Below are 24,131 nucleotides of genomic sequence, written 5' to 3'. Positions count from 1 at the left end.
TTGGCCCCAATGAATGTGATTTCAACAACACTACCCAGACCAAACCTATCCTTGTGGTTGGCACCCAAGCACCACCTTAAACATTCATTCCCTTTGTGCAAGTACAGTGGCTTCACTGCTTACCATCTACAAAAGACACTGATGTTAATCGTCTGGGCTACTCCAACCCAATCCCATGATTCTATCGACTAAGGAGGAAATTGACTTCAAGATCACAAGAATATCACCACCTACATGCGTGTCCATCCCAACTTGGAAATATATCACCAACTCTATGCCACTATGTTTAAATCCTGGAACTCCTTTCTAAAAGCACCGTGAGAATATTAAGACCAGAAGGTCTAGAGTTATTTAAGACAGTAGTTCATCAACACCATCTCATAGGGAATTAGGGCTGAACAACGAATATTGACATTGTCAGACAAGACCAAAAACTATCAATAACTGAGACAACTTTTTTGTTATTTCTTTCTCTAACACTTAATAGACATACTGTAGTTTGTGAACACACTTTTTCTAGATGAATCTCCAAGTATGTGATGGAATTAATTGTTTACACATAGCACTATTAATTATAAGAATAGTTGAAGATGACTCTAGACACTCACCCAGCAGGCTTGACCGCCATGTCCAATAAAATGCTCCTCCACTCCTGCCGACGGAACTGCCAGATCCTTGCTGTCCCATCACGGCTTCCACTAACAAACCTACTGGAAAGCAAAACTTTACTTGTAATATTATACAAAGCTTGAAAAGCAAAGAACAATATTACACAAAGAAAATAATGCCAAATGACTAGCTAATAGCAATGTTGCGATTCATACCCAGAAAGGGAAGAATGAACGATTTCAGAAAACAGGTTTGCTTAATACCAGTGTTAGAAAGCCGCAATGAAACTTTATTCAAAGGGGTGAAGGAAGTACTTAATAAACCAAATAAATGAATTGGACCATTTACTGATGTGGTATGAGGACACAACTCTCAATTAGTCATAAAAACAATTGGAGAAGGTTGAAAATATTCTTCACAAAAGGATAACTATAGCATTCTCTACTTCATTCTGGAAAAGGCTAATAATCACTTCCACCAAGAAATTGATGGATGCTTAATAAGTGTGAATATTGAAGACAATAAAGTGATTCCTCAAGAAGTATGAGGTATTATGGTATGGAAGGCAGTCAAACAATGGAATTAGACTTGGCTTCCTCAAGCAAAGGGCTTGGGCACTCTTGACACTTGAAAGATGTCTTCGGAAATGTCACTATTCAGAAAAGCAGCATGATGAAATTCAAAAAAAAACACGAGATTATTAAATAAAGATAGAAAACTTTTGAAATACTTAGCAGATCAGGCAGCATTTGTCAAAAGAGAAACAGGGTTAATTTCAGGTCAATGAGACCATTGCCTTTTCCTGTTCTTTCATCTCCACTGATCACCCCCTTTCTCACAATATATTCCTTGAAAAACAGTGACAAGGAAAAACGCAAGCTTGAGGAACACCATCATCTTCTCTCTCAGAACACTGCAGCATTCAGAACTCAACCATTCAAGTATCACACTTTCTCTGCTTGTGTCAGAACTGGCCAATTCTGCTATTGTTGTCCATCCAAAATATATGACCGAGTATTTCATTCTCCATTGGCCAGGCCTGTTCTGCTTAGTACTTTCTAAATGTGGACGGCACGGCAGCATTGCAGTTTGCACAATCACTTGCATTCACTAATCAGGGTTCCAATTCCTCATTATGTCTGTAGGGAGTTTGTACATTCTCTCCATGACCACACGGGTTTCCTTCAGGTGCTCCAGTTTCCTCCCACTTTGCAAAGGTGTACGGTTAGGGTTAGTGACTTGTAGGCTAGTGCCAGAAGCATGGCACCACACTTGTGGTTTGCCCCAGTACAATACTCAGACTACAGTGGTCGTTGATGCAAAATGCTGCATTTCACTGCATGTTTCCATGTTCGTGAGACATACAGGCTTAGCATTTCTAAATTTCAGTGTTTAAAATGTTGCTTGTTTGTGTTCACGACAGCAGCCCTAGCCTCACACTTCAGAGATATGTCTACAACCTAAAAATAACATTTTACTTCCTTTTTTTCCAATTCTGTCGAAGAATTACTGATCTGAAAAATTACCTGTTTCCCTTTGCATATCAATGGTGTGACCTGCTAAGCATTCCATTTTTCTATTACAAACCCAAAAGCAAAAGAACAAGTTTCTATGACATATTTCAATGAGCTGGCAAATTGCATATTTAAAAGACTGAAGTACAAGATGATTCAAGTTCAATAGACTAAGTAATAAATAATTTTTAACAAACAATTCAAGGAGCTGGCAAACAGCCAAATTGAAACTAGAAAGGGCTGGAAGGGCCTATTCCAGGCTGCACTCCTAAATATGGGTGGCAGAGTGGAGATATGTCTCTTCCAAAGGAGGTGTAAGGCGCTCCTTCCCTCCACTAGTCTGTAGGTGACACTTGGGCAAGGTGTGGTGCCTCCTTAGACTTTGATCAGGGTCACATGAAGCCATGTGAGTAGGTGATGGTGGATGGTCATATTAGCAGCTAGTGCATATCACAAGTCCTGGTTATGTGACCACTGACGCCAGGCAGACGGTCTCTGAAGAGTATTGATAATGGCTGGGGTCACTTGTCTTGCAAAGACACTGCCCAGAAAAAGGCAACAACCACTTCTGTAAAAAAAATTTGCCAAGAACAATCACGGTCCTGGAAAGACCATGATCATATGACATGGTACATAACAAACGAACAAACAATCTCTTAATAAATAAATAAAATTATTCTTACCTGTCACTTGTGTTGGAGAACTGAATACTGTCAACTTTGTCCTAACAGAAATATAAATAGGAGCTAAGATTAACTGACTGTAATCTTCTTTCGCCTTTTAAATTAAGTATCTATAATTTTTAACACTTTAAAATCAGTACATCAGATTTTTCAATCTTACAAATAATTAAACAGTGCATAAGCATTTCAATTCTGCAAAACCACCTCTTACCTATCAGCATTCCTTATGTGCCTACCACACCCTCTTTGTTACTAGTAAACCGATTTAATTCTGTGAGTAGAAGGAACCTCAATTTCCACCACATTCCCACAGCTTCTAATGAAGCCACACAGAGTCTATTACCAATATGTATTTAGCAATGCAATAACCTCTAGACTTATCTCCAGGGATATACTAAGATTCTCAATATTTTCTGCACTGCCTCCCCATAAGTTTCAATTCTTAATGAATGAATATTGTTCTTTGTTTTGAATTATTCTTATAAAAAATGCACAAACTATAACCCCATATATTAATATGATATCAACTCACTTCCTCCCAAACTGCTTATACAATTCTAGCCTTCGTAGATATTTAACTCCTGGTTGTTTTCTATGCAAGTGGACAATTTGGTCATTAGACCCAAGGTCAACTTAACTGTTAAAAGTGGAGTTGTAGGGAGAACAGAGCAGGGGAAAGTGTAGAGTAAGGAAGGAAGAAAGCAAATAAAGCCAAAAATAGAGGAGCAGGGCAAAGGGAAAAGAGGCAAGCCATTTATGTTTCACTTCACGACATGAAACTCTATAAAATCCTTTTAAATGAATGACAATCCAGTGAATTGGATCTAAATCAAGTGATTCACCAACACTATATATTAGTTTTCAGCATTTAGTTGATCATATTATCCCAAGTCAAATTTGAATTCATGATATTAACTCCTGCTGAAGAATCTATTATGCACAGAAACTCCTTCTCACCAATTACTTTGTAGAGCTAGCATTCTACACATATTAAGCCACAATTCTTTCAAAATCCTCCTGGCAAACTTGCCAGGGAATGTTTCCCAGTGGGTTTCCTCATTAACAGAATCAGATCAAAGAACTTCCACTGTAATCTGCTACCGAATGCATCATCCTTCACTGTAATTATAATATATTATAGATTACTGCTTGCATTAGAGATCAGTACCAGGCATTGCCTTTTCTTGTTATATAGGTAGAACAATTTTTAAATTAGTTTATCATATGCAACTTGGAAATGTATACAACAAGCAGGATTAAAGTGGGCAAACATATGGCAACTACAACTTAATAAGGAGCAATGGGAGAACAACTTGCATTGCAGAAAATATGGTACTTATTTTGAGATTGTGCAAATTCACAATCTTTTGAATGTTGGCACAGGTGATTTGGCTTTGCATCCAGGGGAAGTGAAATTAAACCAAAAAAAAAAATGGTAGTCAAGTCAAATTTGCAAATGAGTTCCAAGATAGAAACATAGAAAACATACCTAACCAGGAATCTAGGGTTATCCAGGATCTCTGCTGAAATAGTGTCTAATTCTGAGTACCACACTTCTGGAAAAATGTGAAGTATGGTTGAGTGTTTACTCAAGAGATGATTTACCAGGACAATAATAGCAATGCAAAACTTCAGAAATTTGGAGAGCTTAAGGTTCAAGATTGTTTAACGTCATTTCCAGCACACAAATGTAAAGGAGAATGAAATAATTGTTACTCCATATCCAAGGCGGCATTTGAAAAAACACAGTAAAGTAAAGAATGTAATAATAAAAAAAAAAACGCAAAAGAAACTTATAAACATAGATTGATTGTATGTTCATAAAGTGATGCCAGACACAGGAGTGTCTTTACACAAGGTGACTCTTGCAGGAAACGATAAAGTAGCTGTGATGGGGGGTTGTGGGGGAGGAGATAGTGGGCAGAGGGATTGATCAGCCTTACTGCTTGGGAAAATTAACTGTCTTTGAGTCTGCTGAGATCCTTCATGATGTTAGTGACCTTTATCCAGCAGCTTTCTGTATGCATGTCTGTCATGGCAGGTCAGATGATGCCGGTGATGCACTGAGCAGTTTCTGTGCCATCAGGGACGGAGTATGTTAGGATGCTCCCTATTCGCACTTGTAGAAGAACCTGAGCATAGATGTGCACAGTCAGCTCTCTTCAGCCTCCTCAGAAAGTAGAGTTATTGATGAGTTTTCTTGACCGTGCAGAATGTGTTCTAGGACCATGAGAGATTGTGCAAGATGTATACTTCCAAGAGTTTGAAACTACTCAAGGGTCTCCACTGCTGTGCCACTAATATAAGGGGTGTGAGTTCTCCTGAAATTAATAACCTGATTACTTAAGTGCTGAACCACAGTCGTGTCTGAGCAGAGTGTACGGCAATGGACTTAGCACACAGTCCCCAGAAGGGAGAGGGCAACCCTTGTTGGGGATGCTGTGGAGGGAGGAGGGGTTGTGCATCCTGACTTATCAGAGGTGTGTGGGTTTGGAAGTCCAATACCCAGAGGGAGTTTGCTCACCATGGGACAATAGTGTTGAAACCTCAACTGAAATCCAGAAACAGCATTCTGACATAAGTATCCTGGTTTCCTGGTGTGTCAGGGCCAGGTGCATAACAAATGTGCCTCGTTCATGGCGAGGATCTGTCAGTAAGCATTTTGGTGAATGTCCAGTGTGGAAGGGGTGGAGTTTTTGATATGTGTCATTACCAGCCATTCAAATCACTTCATGATGATTGGTGTCAGTGCCAGCAGGATGTAATCCATTCAAAACAGTCCTGAAGCAGAGATTATTCTACCCAGAACAGACAAGCATATGCAGAGACTTGAATATATAGGCCCTAAAGACTATGACAGATTTCGACTGAGCAAGCAGAGAACAACTGTTCCTTTTGGCAAGAAGGGCATCACGAGATGCCAAAGATAAATTGGCAAAAGAGCTAGAGGGATAATTAGGAGATATATTTTCACATCGAGGAATGTAAAACATTTGGATTGCACTAACTGAAAGGGTGGTAAAAACACATTTCATTGAAAGTTTCAAAAGATAATTAGGCATGAACTTTGACCATTACAGGGAAAAGGCTAGAATCTGTTCTTAAATTACTTGACTATGAGAAAATAAAAGCACAGCTTAGTGATTTGTTATATTTAACACATATTATAATTTTAACTCTATATAAAACAACCAACCATATTTTACTGTTTGAAAAAAGGACTTACAGTATGAAACTCCAATTCTGTGATTTTCTCAGGTTGCCCTGAACCAAAATAGTAGACTCGAATAATGTGATCTGTGCTCCCTGTTGCCAAAAACATTCCACCTGTAAAGGAAGAGAGACAAATGTCAGTATCTACTGTATCCAAAAGTGAATTATTGTAATTACCATCCTTCACACAATATAAACAATGACAGAAACAGCTGGCTTGTTTGGCCTTTTACCTGCAAGTTAAGTAAACAGCAATCAGCTCATAAAAATAATCCTGATCACATTTTTCATCACCTTTTCTTTCCCAATTCAATCTTGTATGTTGATCATGGTATAAGTTGGAACCATTAAGCCTAGAAGGGTAACAATGACCTCCACTTCAAAATACTTTGGTCAGGGTTATGCATAAATAAGAATAAAGGTTAGAATTCACCGTAGCTAATTGAACAACCATCTTTGATATTGTACAAGTGCTCCATGGTAGTGTAGCAGTTACAATAGTGCTATATAAATCAGGGTATCGTGATTCCGAGTTCAATCTTGGCTTCCTTTGTCAGGAGTGTCTGTGGAATGGATGGGTTTTCTCCACGCCCTCTGGTTTCCATCCATAGTCTAAAGACATAACAGGCAGATTAATTGGTCATTGTAAACTGTCCCGTGATTAAGTTAGGGTTTAAATGGGGCTGTCAGAGGTCGATCGGTGGTGTGGCTCTCTGGCCTATTCCGCACTGTATCTCTGAATTAAAATAAAATAAAGCAAATCACAAAGTTGTGAAGAATCAGGTGGGAGAACTAGATTGAAGACAGCAGGGACTGTATGCTGCAACTAATATGACAAACACTATGAAAGGTTGTGTTACATAAAAGTCTCATTCTACTTCATCTGTACTAGTACTCAAGGGAAATCATCAGTCTTCTATCAAATCCTGTTCTTTCTCATACACGTTTATTGAAGTAAATGCATCTCCTTTCTAATTCTGCCACTACAATGGTGAAAATTTCCCAGGGCTTGAAATTAATGGCAATTCTATTTAGTGAAATAATGCAGGTATTTTACAGCATCACTGTCTCAGCTTCAAAATGTCATCCAACAGTTTGCACAGCTTGTGCAGCCTCAGCTCAAATGCAATTAAAGTAAGTTGCTGGCTTTTGAAAACATTATGCTGGGGTGGGGGGGGGGGGGGAAGGAGGTCCAAAAATGGAACTGATTTCTGCATCATATTCTCAGAAATGTAGAAATCAATTATAGCAAACTATACAAATAGTTGCATGTCAGAGAAAAGAGTTTAGATAAAACCAGCTTCCAAAAACAATAATCTGCTCCAAAAATTTAACAGGTCGATCAGCATCTGTGGGTGCAAAGAAACCGTCAAAGTTGAGATCAAATCCCTGAATCGGGAACCCTGACCTGAAACATTGGCAGTTTCTCCCCCACCACTTATGTTCCCTCTAAGGTATGCGCACAAAAGAACTGAAACTGCGCACAAAAGTTTATCACCTCATTGGCATGTTAAGTACATTTCACAATTGTATACACAATCGCATTTCCTTTCTCCGTTTGTGATGAGGATGGTGTTGACAACATGGAGTTTGCGATGATTTGTCTGCAGATTTCAGAACTAGCTTATTTACACTGTTTTTATTGAAGAAATTATTCAATGCACACGCATTGTTGCCACTGGGCAAAAAGTTGCATAGCACAAGATTTTTGTGCACACTGGTCTTTACAAATTAGAGGGAACACTGCCCACAGCCCCCCATTCAGTTCCTCCAGCAGATTGGTGCTCAAGATTGTAGCATCTGCAGTCTCGTGTCATCAGTGTCTATAAAATGACGGCAAATGTAAGTGAACAAATATAGAGCTGCAATTCCCAAACACATTTGCATTTTAGTCTGTACATTTACTATTTATTAGCTATTTATATAATTCTTAGATTCATGGAGAATCAGACAGCAAGGAAACACACCTTTATGCCACTAAGCACCTACTTACACAAATCCCATTTTATTCTCCCTGAATTTCCATCAATTTTCTCAGGATTCCACCATTTACCTACACAGTAGAAACAATTTAAAATGACCAAATAACCTATCAACCTGCACATTTTTTGGACACAGGAGCACCTGGAAGAAACCAACAGTCACAGAGCAAATGAGAAAACTCCACATATACAGTGGAATTTAGGATTGAACCCAGGTCACTGGAATTATAAGCCACCACTGTGTCCTTCAGGACAAGCTACAATGACTATCAATTTAATTTTAGTTTAAATTACTGATTCCTCCAAGAGGACCACAACCTTGTCATGGTGTGGAGGTTTGCATGTTTCAATTACCCAGAGAGCTACGTTGGCTGGAGTCAAGGTCACCCATGCCAAACAAGTTAAAGGGTAGGGGCCACACTGAGAGTTGTCCACTGGTCCTCCAGGTTCAGGGGTTCACCTCTGGGCTAACAGTCCTGACTGGTAACATTTTTACAAAAGCAGCAATGAAGAAACTTCCTACAATCTGAGTGCATCCTGAGCCTCCACCTGGGACTTGCATGACTGATAGAAGTGACAACCAAGAGGAAACTACTGACATGATGAAGGAAGCCCTGAACGCCACCAGAGATGGTGGACCTTCATTGCTGCCCTAAACGCTGGTGGCGTAATGGACAGTAGGCAAATTAACACATTATTGATTGATCCAATTATTGGTAAACAGCCTAATTTTGATGGTTTCCTTTTTTCCTGGTTTGACGGAGTAGATGTTTGGATCTGATGGTTAGGTGAATGTTTTTCCTGGCTTCAGAATCTCTGATGCAGCATGTTTCGAATGGAACACTATTAATTAGTTTGCACCATATCAAATAAACTTGAGGGATGAGTTCTCAGATATCAATATAACAGAGCTTCACTGCCAATTAAATGTTTGTTGCAGATGGACTTATTTTACATCGTTATTACCTGGACAATCCACATCTGCTTGAACAATTTTGCAATCATCAAATGAAGTAATTCCTACCAGTTCGACAAATGATGATGTGTGTGCCAAAGCATCACTAACCAAAAATGATTTCAAAAAAACTAGCAACTCTGCCAGAATCATTTGCATTAGAAGTCCCAGATCCTTCAAATGAAGTTCCAACAGGGGAAAAATATTAAACTTAAAACAAAAGAGATTTACTGGAAATGAGTAATTAAAAAGCTTAATGAATAAACTCTTCTCAGGCTACCAGCCGTGTATAGTTATTGATTTTAATCAATGTTTTGATGACCATCTCTGTCATGTTCCTCAGGGTTGATGCCTAGACATGTGGTATATATGGTGGTATATATATCCCCATCATCCTGCCCTCCTGACTGGTTAGTCCTCATCCAAAGTTTGAATGAGGACTAACCAATCAGGAGGGATGGATGAATGGAGTATATATAAATCACAACCTCTGATCTATTTTTCCAATATCACTGTACACTCCCGTACCTAATTAAGTGGATACTGAGTGTATGTTCATGGTCTTCTGCTGCTGTAGCCCATCCACTACAAGGCTTGACATGTGCATTCAGAGTTGTTCTCTGCACATTACTGTTGTAACGTGTTTATTTAAGCTACTGTTGCCTTCCTGTCAGCTTGAACCAGTCTGTCCATTCTCCTCTGGCTCCTTTCGTTAACAAGGTATTTTTGCCCACAGAAGTGTGCTCATTGGAATTTTTTGGGGGGGTTTTTTGCACCATTCTCTTTAAACTCTATACACTATTGTATGTGATAATTCCCAGGATTTTAGCATTTTCTGAGATACTCAAATCACACCATCTGAGGCCAACAATCATTCCATGGTCAAAGTCACTTAGATGACATTTCTTCCCGTTTCTGATGACTGGCCTGAACAACAACAGAATCTCCTGACCATGTCTGCGTGCTTTTATGTATTGAGTTGCTACCACATGATTGGCTAAGATATTTGCATTAACCAGGTGTACAGACGTACTTAATAAGTGGCCACAGATTGTAAAACGCAATTAAAAGTTCATGCAAGAAATTCCAGTCTTAAAATATGTCGCAGTAAGGAACTGCATAAAAATATAGCCATGGGTATGACAGGACACTTCGCCAAATGTAAAGAGACCCATGAGACCAGGTTAAGACAAAGGATCTACCAGTTCAATCCTGGGAGGAGTCACGTAAACAGTCAGTTTAAGAACAGATAATCTCATTGAAGCCTCGAGGGCTAAGAACACAGCTACAAATGAGAAACAGTATATGAATGGACTATATGAACAGTTCACACTACATATTATTGCATAATGTATGAACTATGAATGAATAACTGGGCTATCAGCACAGCTGAAATACATGCAGGAATGAAATAATCTGATACTACTGAAACAGTAAAATAACAAGAGGCTCTCTTTCTCAGTCCAATGTGTAATAAAATGGAATGGGATAATAGATTTTAGAAATTTTTTTGGAAGTAATTGGCAATTTCATTTCATGAGTGAAGGCATAGGAGAAAATGAGTTAGTGCATGTAAACTGTATGTTTCTAATATGAAAATTTTGATAAATTCCAAATACCACACTGCTTGGAACAGATGCTAATATTCCTGTTTCAGTGTTTAGCTTACAAAACAACGATCTGAATGGGTGTTTCAGAACTCTGACAGATTATCCTCCTGTTCACTGCCAATCTATCATTGATTTAATTTCAAGCCTTAGAATCTACTTTTCTGTGACGTATGAATGACCATGGAATCCAACGTTCACAAACAGCAAAGCAAAAATGTGTAAAGTCAAGACAACACAATGAGAAGCTGTACATCCAAATTTCTTGAAGTAGTTTTGTGCATCATCAATGAAAGTGAGGCTATGATAACACAAAAGTGAGGCTATGACCTCTTGATTCAGTCTCTGAATTTTAATTCAAGCAATTAATTACATCTAGAATATGAAGCTGATTATCTGTAATGTTAAAAATTAAAGTACTAAATTATTATAAATGCCCGCCTCATCGATCAAGAAATGGCATCTACTAATATGGTCCAAATGTGAGCGAAGTATCACAGCCCAATTCCAAGTGCAAAATGAAAATTTACTAAATGACATTTCAGATGGTGAGATTCCGATTTATTTATCACATGTACATCATGACAAACAATGAAATGCATTGTTTGTGGCCAACAACCAACACAACCTAGCATGTGCTGGGAGTCCCCACACATTCCGGAACTAACTTAGCATGCTGGTAATGCTCAGCAGAACCACACAGGGCACAACAAATAACAAAGCAACAACAGCAAAGTAAGCACTTTCCTCCCTCCCTCCCTCCCTCCCACCCACCCACCCATACAAACGCAAAGTCCCCCAACTCCAGGACTGCCCTCCAGCCATCAGACTTCAACTTCAGGACCACCTACACATGTTTATGGCCTTCAACTGCACAACAGAGGCCTGGACTGTGGATGTCTTTAATCACCCATCCATATTATAGAACTCTCAGCATGGTAACATCAAACCATCCCTGGGAAACATGGAAGTATCAAACATTTGGGCCCAGCTAGTGATATGTATATCTCCATCAAATATATAACAAATAGAGCTACAATTTTTACTCAGCGTCTGCTATATTAGGTACAGAAATGGAACCCGGGGTGGACTTCTACTGTTGTAGCACCGTCCACTTCAAGGTTTGACATGCTGTGCATTCAGAGATACTCTTCTACACACCACTGTGTAACATGTTGATATCTGAGTCACTGTCAGCTTGAACTAGTCTGGCCATTCTCCTCTGACCTCTCTCATTAACAAGCCAGTTTCACGCACAGCACTGCCACTCACTGGATACCTTTTGTTTTTTTTTGAAACCATTCTCTGTTAACTCTAGACACAGTTGTATGTGAAAATCCTAGATGACCAGCCATTTCTGAGATGCTCAAACCACCCCATCGAACACCAACATCATACCAGGATCAAAGCCAGTTAGATCACATTTCTTCCCCATTCTGATGTTTGGTCTCAACAACAACTGAAGCTCTTGACTATGTCTGTTTGCTTTTATGCACTGAGCTGCTGCCAGATGATTTGTTGATTAGATAAATGCATTAACGAGCAGGTGTACAGGTGTACCTAATAAAATGACCAGATTCCTGCTGAAGGGGTACAGCCCGAAACATCCACTATACTTTTATCCATTGATGCTGCCTGGTCTGCTGAGTTCCTGCAGAATTTTGTGTGTGTTGCTTTTGATTGTGATTGAGTGTATATTGTGCATTTAAAGTCAGAAATCATACCTGAAGTTGTAAATATTATCCCTGTTATTCTTCATCCTGCGGAAGCTACATCCAAAATACTACCAAAATCATCTAGTACGACACTTGCAAATAAGAAATAATACACACATGAATGTGCATTTTTCTATCCAACTTTTGCGATCCATCATGTTGCAGATAAATGACTACACTGCTAGATCCATTTCAACCAGAGTCATCATGTTCGCCTGAGACAGAACAGTGGCTGACTTCATTTACAACAATGAAACCAAGTACAGAGAGGAAGCAGAGTGGCTGGTAAAATGGTGAGGCATGAACAACTTGAGTCTCAATTTGGACAAGACCAAAGAGATGACTGTGGACTTTAGGAAGGTACAAGTTGCCCACTCCTCATAATTCCTCCATGCAGAGAGTTAGCAGCACCAAGTTTCATGGAGTGTACAGAATGGACAATCTCACCTGATCCCTCAACACCAACTTTTTGGTCAAGAAAGTACAGAAGCATCTCCATTTCCTGAGGAGACTGAGGCAAGTGAAGTTTCCCCGCCCCCTCACATTTCAACCGGTTGTTACAGGAGCACCATCAACAGCGCCCTGGCCAGCTGCATCACCATTTACTATGGGAATTGCAAGGCATCTGACCACAAGTCCCTATAAACAATTTCAAAACTACTGAGAGGATGATCAGGGCCTTACTTGCGCCCATTAGGAGATATTTATCAGGAGTTTTCCAAACACAGAGCCCTTACTAGCACCATTAATGATTCTTCCCATCCATCCAACAACCTCTTTGACACCCTACCATCAGGTAGGAGGTATCATCGCGTTAGGACAAGAACTGTTAGGGTGGGAAACAGTTTCTTCTCTCAGGCCGTAACACTACTGAAGTCCCTGCTACCCGGGTCTCATCACGTACGATGTGCAGGTAGCGTTCCAGTGTTTATCTTTTTTCTCGTGTCGTATGCTCCTTGCTATTTAATTTATTTGTGGTTATATTATTTCAGGTGCTATGTTTGTCAAGTAAAGCGACGAGGGAGAAACATTGAGTGCCAGCTGCCTGCCTTTTGATCGTTGGTGGGATCGCTCTGCTGCAGAAAAAGAGGGGCTGCAAAAGAGGGGACTGTCTTGTGATTTCTGGTGTAAACTATTCAGTCTTATAGTTCCTTATATTCTGTGATTTTCGCCTCATCTTGGAGGGATGAGGATTTGGTGGTTGATGTGCCTATTCTGTTTTAGTTTGTTTTTTCTCTGTGTGGGGAGGAGGATTTGGTGGTTGATGTGCCTATTCCATTTTAGTTTGTTTTATTTTTGGGCGGGGAGGAGGGATTTAGGGGATGATTGTCATGCTGTCATTCTTTTCTTTCTTGGTTTGATGACTAACTGGAGAAGAAGTTTTTCAGAGTTGAATACTTTGATAATAAATGAACCTTTGAACCTTCTGAACCTTTGATGTGTTATGTGTACCGTGTTGTGTACTTTGATTCAGAGGAACATTATTTCATTTGACAATATAGATGTGTACAGCTGAATGACAATAAACTGAACTTGAATTGTCACCCTGTCTGCTTATGTTTCCAGATATAAAATGCCTCTCTTAGTATTACTTTTCTCACCCATATTTCACTTCCATTCTCACATCTGCACACACAGGTATTGAAGCAAGTATCCAATAACCAGCACATGTTAAATGGATTCTTGGTATATATGTTTTCTACAAATTAACATAGTTCGGATTTACAATCAACAAGTGAGATTCTGACTGCTGAGCTCATCTTTGTTCTTAAACCAAGATAGTTATCATACACTATTCTCTGAGCTGTTTTGCAGAAACCATTTGCAAGTTTTGCAGAAACCATGTTGACAGCAAGCAAAAAACATACTTATTGAAAACATCAATATTATACGGAAATATCATGAAGGCCAGAATAAGGATTAGTAAGTCGATATTTTCTTTTGGTTCAGGTGTTGACAACATGAGGGTGTAAGGGACAAACTACAGACTCTTACAAAATTCCAAAACTCATGTAATTAGCTTCATTAACAAAGGTAAAATTAGACTACTTGAGGAAATGCTATTTACAGAATCAACTGTTCACAGAGCCAGTATTCTTCATAATCTGAACACCTTTTCTTTTTAAGTATGCACTTTCTGAATTATGCAGGCATATTAATTTGAAGTCTTCCTTCATGTTGAAATTTAAATAATTACTACCACCAAATCTTAAATATTAATAATGATAAATGTCACTTACCAGCACTGAAAGAAGAACAGATCATTTGGACCCCTGGCCTTGGGCGCTCAGTAAATTTAATTGGTCGATGACTGCAGTAAAAATAGAACAACATTAAGATATGATTGTAATTACTCTCGTCTTAAACAGCTGTTAAAAACGGAAATATTTCACTTTTACGTTGGTGTGCACTTGCTCTCCTCCTGGAGGTTAATATTATTAAAACTAGAAGCTGACACAGGCAGCAATAATTAGTATGGACTGACTCAGGAGATTTTTAATTTTATGTAAATTTGACATTGACTTTAAAGAGCTCACACATTACAATAATTATTATGCTGCAGAAATAGGACACCATGAAAGTAATGTCAAAATGGCTTCCTTGAAACAGATCTTAAATCAAAAGGATGTTTAGCTTTTAAAAAACTGTGTAACTGCTTCATAAATGTGGACTTGAATGTGAACTCGAAGAAACAATTCAAAGATAAACACCACATTACTGGCAAGACAAATGCAACTCTCTTTAATTAAGTAACCATGGAAGCACAATAGAACACCATAAAGAAGCATGCTAACCATTACCGCAAATAAAAATAGGAACCTGAAAAAATGATAGCAAGCATTGCAATGGGAAAATTATCCAAGCACAGGTACAGCACCAACACAGTGCCTCCTATTCATTTCAATGATTCCAGCCTGGACTGAACAACTGACTAGTCCTATCAGAAGGGAACAAAAAATTGTGAATGACCAGGTCAACTTAAACCAAACAAGTAACATACAGCTAACCATTAACAATGGTAACATGGGGTGGGGGGAAGGAGGTATAGTGGGTACAAAACTGATGTAAGCTGTGGCTGGAGCAATTTGTGCCTTGAAAAAGGGAGCAAATCTTTTTCAGCCAGAGGGTAGTGAATTTTTGGAATTCTTTGTCACAGGCAGCTGTGGAGGCCAAGTCAAGAGGTTGATAGACTCTTTATTGGTCAGGACATGAAGGGATACGGGGAGAGGACAGGAATTTGGGGCCGAGAGGAAAACTGGATCAGCCATGATGAAATGCTGGAGCAGGCTCGATGGGCCAAATGGCCTGATTCTGCTCCCATATCTTATGGTCAAATGTGACCCCAGGAAAACTGATGCAATAGAGACAGCTGACATTTCATAGCTTTCAGAAACAGTAAGTGTTACTGGAGCAGAAAATTAACGTCTTGTGGAACCACAAAAGAATGAGGTGCAAGCCAAAAAAAAGAGCAAGCGGTGGGAGCAGACAGCTGCAGAGTTCCAGGGCAGAAGCATACCTCTATTAACTTCAATGTGGCATTACAAAAGTTCACTAACCTCACACAGGTGTTCAAAATCAGGGAATGCATACAAATGCTATATTCTACTACCTGCACTCCAAGCCTCAGTAACTGCTCATTTCTCCGTTAATCACAAACAATGACGTTGAACAAAGTTGTGCAAAGTCACAAAGATGCCCAGCAGCCTTTGTCACATCGTTCCCTGTAAATTGATGCACGTGAAACAAATACCATGATACCAATATATGTAATACCATACTAATCACGCTGAAGAAATCAACTATCAACAAATCCATTCAAATTGCACTAGTGGGATGGCAGGCTGGCCTGCCATTCCTGCTGCTGATTCCATGTCCAGTCATCTGAGGTTAAGTGAGAGCGCTAGCTGAGATGCTGATCTCCAAAATATTAACAGATTGTACACACTATCTGACAATCAAAGTATCACACAGTTATCAACCAAAACATCCTCTATGGGTTGCTTTTATCATATCAGTACTACAAAGTGCCCAAGGTCACAACCTGCCTGCTTGGCTCAATTCCACGGGTAATCACTGCTTATATATTAACACCCCTGCCAATACATCTGATTAATTCATTCCACAAAGATCCTAGTGCACCAAATTCAATACTTTAATAATGCATCATAAAAAGTTACCAATAAGTTAAAACTTCAACTAGAACTTTGGATAAAACTAAAATCCACAAGCATCACCAAAATTACCGGGAAAAAATATCTCTAAATACATCAGGGCACTGAATGCAAATATATTTTAACATCTTCAATTTTAACTTCATTTTAAAAGGTGAGATCAAAATTCTTGAGCCTGAGAATTACACTTCATGCAGAACCTGATCTTTTAAGAACTACCCGGCTCTGTACATAACTTCACTGTTTCTAATGACATACTTAATGCATCATTGTGCATTTGAAGCAAAGTCCAGCAGTTATTTCCCAGCCCTGAAAAGATGCTTTGGTTGATAACTAAGTGATAGTGTGTTCAAATACACTAATATTTCACAGATATTCTAAAGAAAGGGGGGAGGGAATTCATTATATTAATAAAATTAAATGGCTTAACATGGAACATAGAACTATACGGCACTGGAACAGGCCTTCAGCCCACAATGTTGTGCCAAACCATATCCTTCCATTTTCCACACATTCAAGTGCCTATCTAAATATCTCTTAAAAGTCTCTGATTATTCTGCCTCCGCCACCATCCCAGGCAGCACATTCCATGTCCCTCATATCTCCTTTGAAATTAAAACCTCTCAGCTTAAATGCATGTCACCTGGTATTAAACATTTCAACACTTAAAAAATATATTGTCTGTCTACTCCAGGCATGGGCAAACTACGGCCCGATAAGCTTTTTAATCCGGCCCGCAGAACTTGATGAAATTATATTAATAAACCTTGTTAACACCTCAGATCCATCCTGAGAATCACCACAACAAAACTAAATCCAGACTTTGATGCGCTGGCTAAAAAGGGAGACCAACAACACTGTTCCCACTGAAATTAAAAATAAGTTTCTTCGTTGTGTTATGTAAAAAATGCATTTGAAAATATTTTTTTCAATAAGCCTTACATGTTACATGTCATTTCTGTTAAGTGATGGACATGAGTAGTGCGCAGGTGCACGTACGTTCTCAAAATAAAAAATGCGCTCCAGATCAAATAACGCGGTCTGCATACTGGCGCGCTGTCACTGTTCTGTCAGTGACACTGGTCGTTGTTGAGTTTTGGCACAGGGGACAATTGAATAAGAAGGAGCAGGACAAGTAGACCTGCATTTCCTACCGTTTTTGAAATAAAGACAGTCAGGAGGAGAGTGATGATGATAATATCTTGAAGGATAACAGAATTTTCAGTGCTTTAAAATAATAACTGTTACTATTAAAAAAAGCTATATTTTATTCATTTAATTTTCAGTGTTTTAAAAGTCATTTCAATAAATAGCTAAATACCATGGGACTTCAAAGACAGATATTTTGTTGTAATGAATTTGTTCATTTTCAATTGAAATTAAAGCACATGTTTTCTACATATCCCATGATATTTTATTTTCTCTTATGAGGTGTATTACCAAAACACTCCGTCCATCTGCTCCTGGTCCGGCCCCCCTGTCAAATTTTAGAACCCTTTGTGGCCCACAAGTCAAAAAGTTTGCCCACCCCTGGTCTACTCCATCGATGCCACTCATAATCTTATAAACCTGTCCTTAACCTCTGCCACTCCAGAGAAAACAACCCCAGTCTGTCCTACCTCTCAATATAACACATGCCCTCTAATCCAGGCAAAATCCTGGTAAACTCTTCTACACCCTCTTCAAAGACTCAACATCCTTCAATCTACGAGGGGGTGAACAGGACTGTATGTAATACTCCAGATGCAGCCTGACTGGAATTTTATAAAGCTGCAATATGGCTTCCTGACTTTTGAACTCATGCCTCAACTAATATAGGCAACTATTGCCATATGCCTTCTTAACCACACTATACTCTGTGTAACCACTTTCTGGTAGCTATGAACCTGGACCCTCTGTTCCCTCTGTTCATCAACAGCCCTTAATAGTGTACTGTCTATTAGCATCTGATTTACCAAGGTGCAACATTTGGCCGGGTTAAGCTCCATGTGCCATTTCTCCACACGTACCTGCAACTTATTTATATCCCATTGTATTCTTTGCCACTCTTCTACGCTATCCACACCACCACCAATCTATGTAACATCTGCAAATATACTAACCCACCCATCTACATTTTTAACCAGATCATTTATATACATCCTTAACAGCAGAGGACCAAGTACAGAGCCTGTGGAACACCACTAATCACCAGCTAGAATAAGTCCTTTCAACCACTAACTTCTACGGACAAGGCAGTTCTGAATCTAACCAGTCAATTCACCATGGATCCCATGCATCTTAATCTTCTAGATGAGCTTCTCGTGAGGGACATCATCAAACACCTTACTAAAATCCATATAGACAACATCTGCAGCTCTACCTTCATCACCTCATCGAAATATTCAATCAAGCTCATAAGATATGACTTGCCCCACACAAAGCCATGCTAGCTCGCAAATTAGGCAATAGGTTTTCCAAATGCTCATAAATCTTATCCCTAAGAATTCTCTCCGGTATAGTTTCCAGGATTATTCCCTTTCCTTCTTGCATAAGGAACAAATTTAGCTGCTCGCCAGTACTCTAGAACTTTGCCTCTGGCTAAAGTACACGAAGATGTTGGTCAAGGTCGCTGAAATCTCACCTCTTACCACTCTCAATAGCCTGGGGTATATCTCATCTGGTCCTGGGGATTTATCCACCTTAATGCTCTTTAGGATATCCAACACTTCCTCTTCCTTTATCTCAAAATGCCTAACATATCAATATGCTCAGAAATGATCACCCTATCTATCACCTCACTCTCCTCAGTAAATACTAATGTAAAGCACTCATTAAGGACCTAACCCATATCCTCCACATCCAAGCAAATTTCTTCCCTGTTTATCCTCCAGTGGTCCAACCCTCTCCCTAGTTTTCCTCTTGCTCTTGATATACGTATAGAATGCCTTGCGATTTTCTTTAATCTTATTTTCCAAGGATTTTTCATGGCCCCTCCTGACTTCCTGAATTCCCTTGAGTTCACATGCAATCGTGGTTGTTGTGTACATCCCTCCCTCTGCCAACCTGACATCGGCCTGTAACATCATTCACACTGTCACGGCCAGACTTACAAACCCAGCACCCGAGTGCCCTCATTACCATCTCGGGTGACTTCAACCATGTTACCATGGTTAGAACACTGCCCAACTTCACGCAGTATGTGAGCTGTACAACCAGAGGGGAGAGGACCCTGGACTTGATGCATGCTAGCATTAAGGATTCCCACTGGGAAGGTCAGATCACAACCTGGTGCATCTCAAACCCTGCTACGTGCCTCTGGTGAAGAGTAAACCTGCAACCTCGAAAAGTGAGGAAATGGTCGGAGGAGGCTTATGAGGCACTCCAGGGTTGTTTTGATGTGACAGACTGGCAGGCACTCTGTGAGCCACACGGAGAGGACATTGATGGACTCACAGACTGCATCACTGGTTACATCAACTTCTGTGTGGACTGCAATGTTCCGGCAAGAACTGTCCTTTGTTATTCAAATAACAAGCCATGGGTAACAAAGGACATCCTGAATGCTAAAAAGAGGGCGTTTAGAGATGGAAATAGGGAGGAGCTGAGGACAATACAGAGGGACCTGAAAGCCAAGATCAGGGAGGCTAAAGACAGAAGCTTGAGTGGAAACTCCAGCAGAACAACATGAGAGAGGTCTGGAGTGGGATGAGGACCATCACTGGGTTCCGGCAAACTAGCAAGAGGAGCTGAAGGCAGTGTGGACAGGGCCAATGAACTTAACCTGTTCTTCAACAGATTTGACACTGTGGCCCCTGCCCATCTTCCACATGATTCATCTGTTGTCGGCCCCCAACCAACATATACTCCACTCTCCCCTCCTACCCCTCCTCACAGCCCCCCCACCCTGCTCTCATGAATACACCCCTCCCCCACCTGAAACCACCACGGTGGGCTTCACAGCTGAACAGGTGAGAAGACAGCTGAAACGTCTCCACCCAAGCAAGGCTGCAGGCCCAGATGGTGTCAGCCCCAGGGTGCTCAAAGTCTGTGCCCCTCAGCTATGTGGAGTACTTCACCATGTCTTCAACCTGAGCCTGAGTCTCCAGAGGGTTCCTGTGCTGTGGAAGACGTCCTGCCTCATTCTTGTACCGAAGACGCCGCGCCCCAGTGGCTCCAATGACTACAGACTGGTGACATTGACCTCCCACATCATGAAGACCCTGGAGAGACTTGTTCTAGAGCAGCTGAAACCTAAGTTAGGCCACACTTAGACCCCCTCCAGTTCGCCTACCAGCCCCGACTAGGAGTTGAAGATGCCATCGTCTACCTGCTGAACTGTGTCTACGCCCACCTGGACAAGCTGGCGAGCACTGTGAGGGTCATGTTTTTTGACTTCTCCAGTGCGTTCAACACCATCCACCCTGCTCTGCTGGGTGAGAAGCTGACAGTGATGCAGGTGGATGCTTCCCTGGTGTCATGGATTATTGATTACCTGACTGGCAGACCACAGTACGTGCGCTTGTAACACTGTGTGTCAGACAGAGTGGTCAGCAGCACTGGGGCTCCACAGGGGACTGTCCTGTCTCCCTTTCTCTGCACCATCTACACCTCGGACTTCAACTACTGCACAGAGTCTTGCCATCTTCAGAAGTTTTCTGATGACTCTGCCATAGTTGGATGCATCAGCAAGGGAGATGAGGCAGAGTACAGGGCTACGGTGGGAAACTTTGTCACATGGTGCGAGCAGAATCATCTGCAGCTTAATGTGAAAAAGACTAAGGAGCTGGTGGTGGACCTGAGGAGGGCTAAGGCACTGGTGACCCCTGTTTCCATCCAAGGGGTTGATGTGGACATAGTGGAGGATTACAAATACCTGGGGATACGAATTGACAATAAACTGGACTGGTCAAAGAACATTGAGGGTGTCTACAAGAAGGGTCAGAACCGTCTCTACTTCCTGAGGAGACTGAGGTCCTTTAACATCTGCCAGACGATGCTGAGGATGTTCTATGAGTCTGTGGTGGCCAGTGCTATCATGTTTGCTGTTGTGTGCTGGGGCAGCAGGCTGAGGATAGCAGACACCAACAGAATCAACAAACTCATTCGTAAGGCCAGTGATGTTGTGGGGGTGGAACTAGACTCTCTGACAGTGGTATCTGAAAAGAGGATGCTGTCCAAGTTGCATGCCATCTTGGACAATGTCTCCCATTCACTCCATAATGTACTGGTTAGGCACAGGAGTACGTTCAGCCAGAGACTCATTCCACTGAGATGCAACACTGAGCGTCATAGGAAGTCATTCCTGCCTGTGGCCAGCAAACTTTACAACTCCTCCCTCGGAGTGTCAGACACCCTGAGCCAATAGGCTGGTCCTGGACTAATTTCCACTTGGAATAACTTACTTATTATTATTTAATTATTTATGGGTTTTATATTGCTATATTTCTACACTATTCTTGGTGGTGCAACTGTAACGAAACCCAATTTCCCTCAGGATCAATAAAGTATGTCTGTCTGTCTTTTTCTTACATTTTTTATAATTGTCAAGCGCCATGTTTGATTCTTGCTTCCTACACATTATAGACTTTTTCTTTTTCTTCTTAACTAAATTCATCACATCTCTCGACATCCAAGGTTCTGTTGCTTTGCCATGCTTGTCCTTCCTTCTGACTGGAACATACCTGTCCTGTACTCTGTGTATTACTTCCGTAAACACTCCCCACATGCCGTACGTGGACTTGCTCACAAACTGCTGTCCCCAATTCACTCTCCTTAGTTCCTGCCGAAAGTTCATAATTTGCACGGTTCCAAGTTTAATTCTCTCCCACAAGGTCCATACTTTCCTTCATCAATAGCTATCCTTGAGGAGTTGTGGTCACTGTTTACCTAAATGTTCAACCACTGAAAAGTTGGTTACCTGGCCAGGTTCTTTACCCAACACCAGGTCCAGCTCTTGTTGGAAGATCTACATACTGATTTAAGAAACCCTCCTGGATGCACCTGACAAATTCAGCCCCATCTCTTGCACTCAGAAGGTCCAGTTTATATTAGGGAAGGTAAAATCCCCCATGACAACAATCCTATTGTTTTTACACCTTTCCTTAATCTGCCTGCACAGCAGTTCCTCTGTGTCCCAGTGGCTGTGGATGGGGTTGGAGGGGTGTCAGCAGTACAATCCCATCAGAGTGACTGCACCCTTCCTATTTTTAGGTTATACCTATATAGACTCCGTGGAAGACTGCAGATGTGATACTGTCTCTGATTAGTAGTGCAACTCCCCCACCTCTTTTGCCTCCCTCTCTATCTCTACTAAAAGATCGAAACCCTGGGATATTAAGCACCCATTCCTGTTCCTCTCTCAGCCAAGTCTCTGATATCCACAAGATCAGTTCCATGTACTGACCCATGATGTTTCTTGGTGATGGCTACTTGTTCACACACAAGTAGTTGCTGGGCTTGAAAATATGAAAAACCTTTCACAACCACAAAACTTTGCACAGTAGTGTACTGGAAACATCTGGACTTTTGTTATTACTGCTGCACTTTGTGTCTAATAAGGTCCTATAAACAGCCATGCTATAATGACTGTAATTATAAAGCTTGGTTGAGAGATACACCTATTGGTCATGAATTAACATCTGCTTTCAATACAGTACCATTAGTTCTCTTATATCTACCTGATATAGATTGACTCATTGGAGAGTTCAGTATTTCAACTACATGAAAAGATGTTCTGTAAAGTACGGCTTTGGTGAAATTTTGTGCTCAAATCTCAAGTGGAGGAATTCAACCCAGAACTTTCTGAATTAGAGTTGAGAATGTTTTTTTATCCCTGTGTCTACCATGCACAAATGTCAAAAAGTATCTATTTAAGTTCTACTTCAACAAAAAAGCTGCAAACTGATTTGTGCAGCCAAACAACAGAAGGTGCCAGTTCATTTGAGTCCCCCTGTAACAACTTCAAAAACCATTAGAAAGCAAGACACTCGACACTGTTAAATCCATACATCAATTTCTCTGCAATATTGAATTATTTTGTTTTATATCAGGACAATAAAATAGTAATATCTAATGAAGTAGACAGTGCATTCAGTGCCTCTCTGAATAAGTCAGTTTAAAATAACTGGGCATTTAGAATCCACAATCTTCATTCAAACTACCTTCAATGTAGTAAAATTTTGACACCTTAACGATTGTTTTCCCAGCAAAGGTTATAAACATGAACAGAAATCCCCCAAAACTTTTAATAAAAAAAGATCAGTATGTTTTTAAATCAAGTCAGGTGATCAGCAAAAAAAAAACTTTCAAGTTCTGGTTTACTGCTCTACTTCTGGATAGTACTAAATTAAAATGAATTTAAAATGACGTCAAGTTGATTAATACAGTGGGACTTGTAACAGCCATGCTCAACTTCTAACATGCATACCTTTCAGAACTTTATCTGTCACATTAGATAGGATACCCAAATCGGCCCAAATCGTTGGAGCAGAAGCTCAAAGGGAAATTTTCCAGTGATATTTAATATCTAAAAAGACTGTTCTTTGGTCAATGCTCAGTTTGGCTATTTGTCAAGTTTGACAAAAGCGATTAGATACCCAGAAACAACTTATTTGGTCACCGATGTTTAACAAAAGCGACAATCACTCAATGAAACATCTGTCCAAAAACAATTCAAGCCAAAAAAGCAAAGAGCCTAATA

At 40.3% G+C, this 24,131-nt stretch overlaps 1 protein-coding gene across 4 annotated transcripts in view; it reads right to left on the bottom strand.

Moving 5' to 3' along the window:
- The window catches only part of phip (PHIP subunit of CUL4-Ring ligase complex), a 169,862-nt gene that overhangs the window by 75,970 nt on the left and 69,761 nt on the right, over window positions 1-24,131 (bottom strand). For 3 of the 4 annotated variants that reach the window (XM_073056444.1, XM_073056443.1, XM_073056440.1), the window contains exons 10-13: window positions 14,519-14,589; window positions 6,033-6,133; window positions 2,807-2,847; window positions 609-710 (exon numbers count right to left, since the gene is read on the bottom strand). In XM_073056444.1, coding sequence (XP_072912545.1) covers window positions 609-710; window positions 2,807-2,847; window positions 6,033-6,133; window positions 14,519-14,589 — 315 coding nt within the window. The remainder of the gene's footprint in view (window positions 1-608; window positions 711-2,806; window positions 2,848-6,032; window positions 6,134-14,518; window positions 14,590-24,131) is intronic. The other variant, XM_073056441.1, reaches the window with a different exon arrangement.

Source organism: Hemitrygon akajei, chromosome 9 (assembly GCF_048418815.1).
Source record: "Hemitrygon akajei chromosome 9, sHemAka1.3, whole genome shotgun sequence".
In the NCBI taxonomy this organism is placed as follows: Eukaryota; Metazoa; Chordata; class Chondrichthyes; order Myliobatiformes; family Dasyatidae; genus Hemitrygon; species Hemitrygon akajei.
The sequence above is the reverse complement of the archived record's forward strand: the minus strand, read 5'-3'. Positions and strand labels throughout refer to the sequence as shown.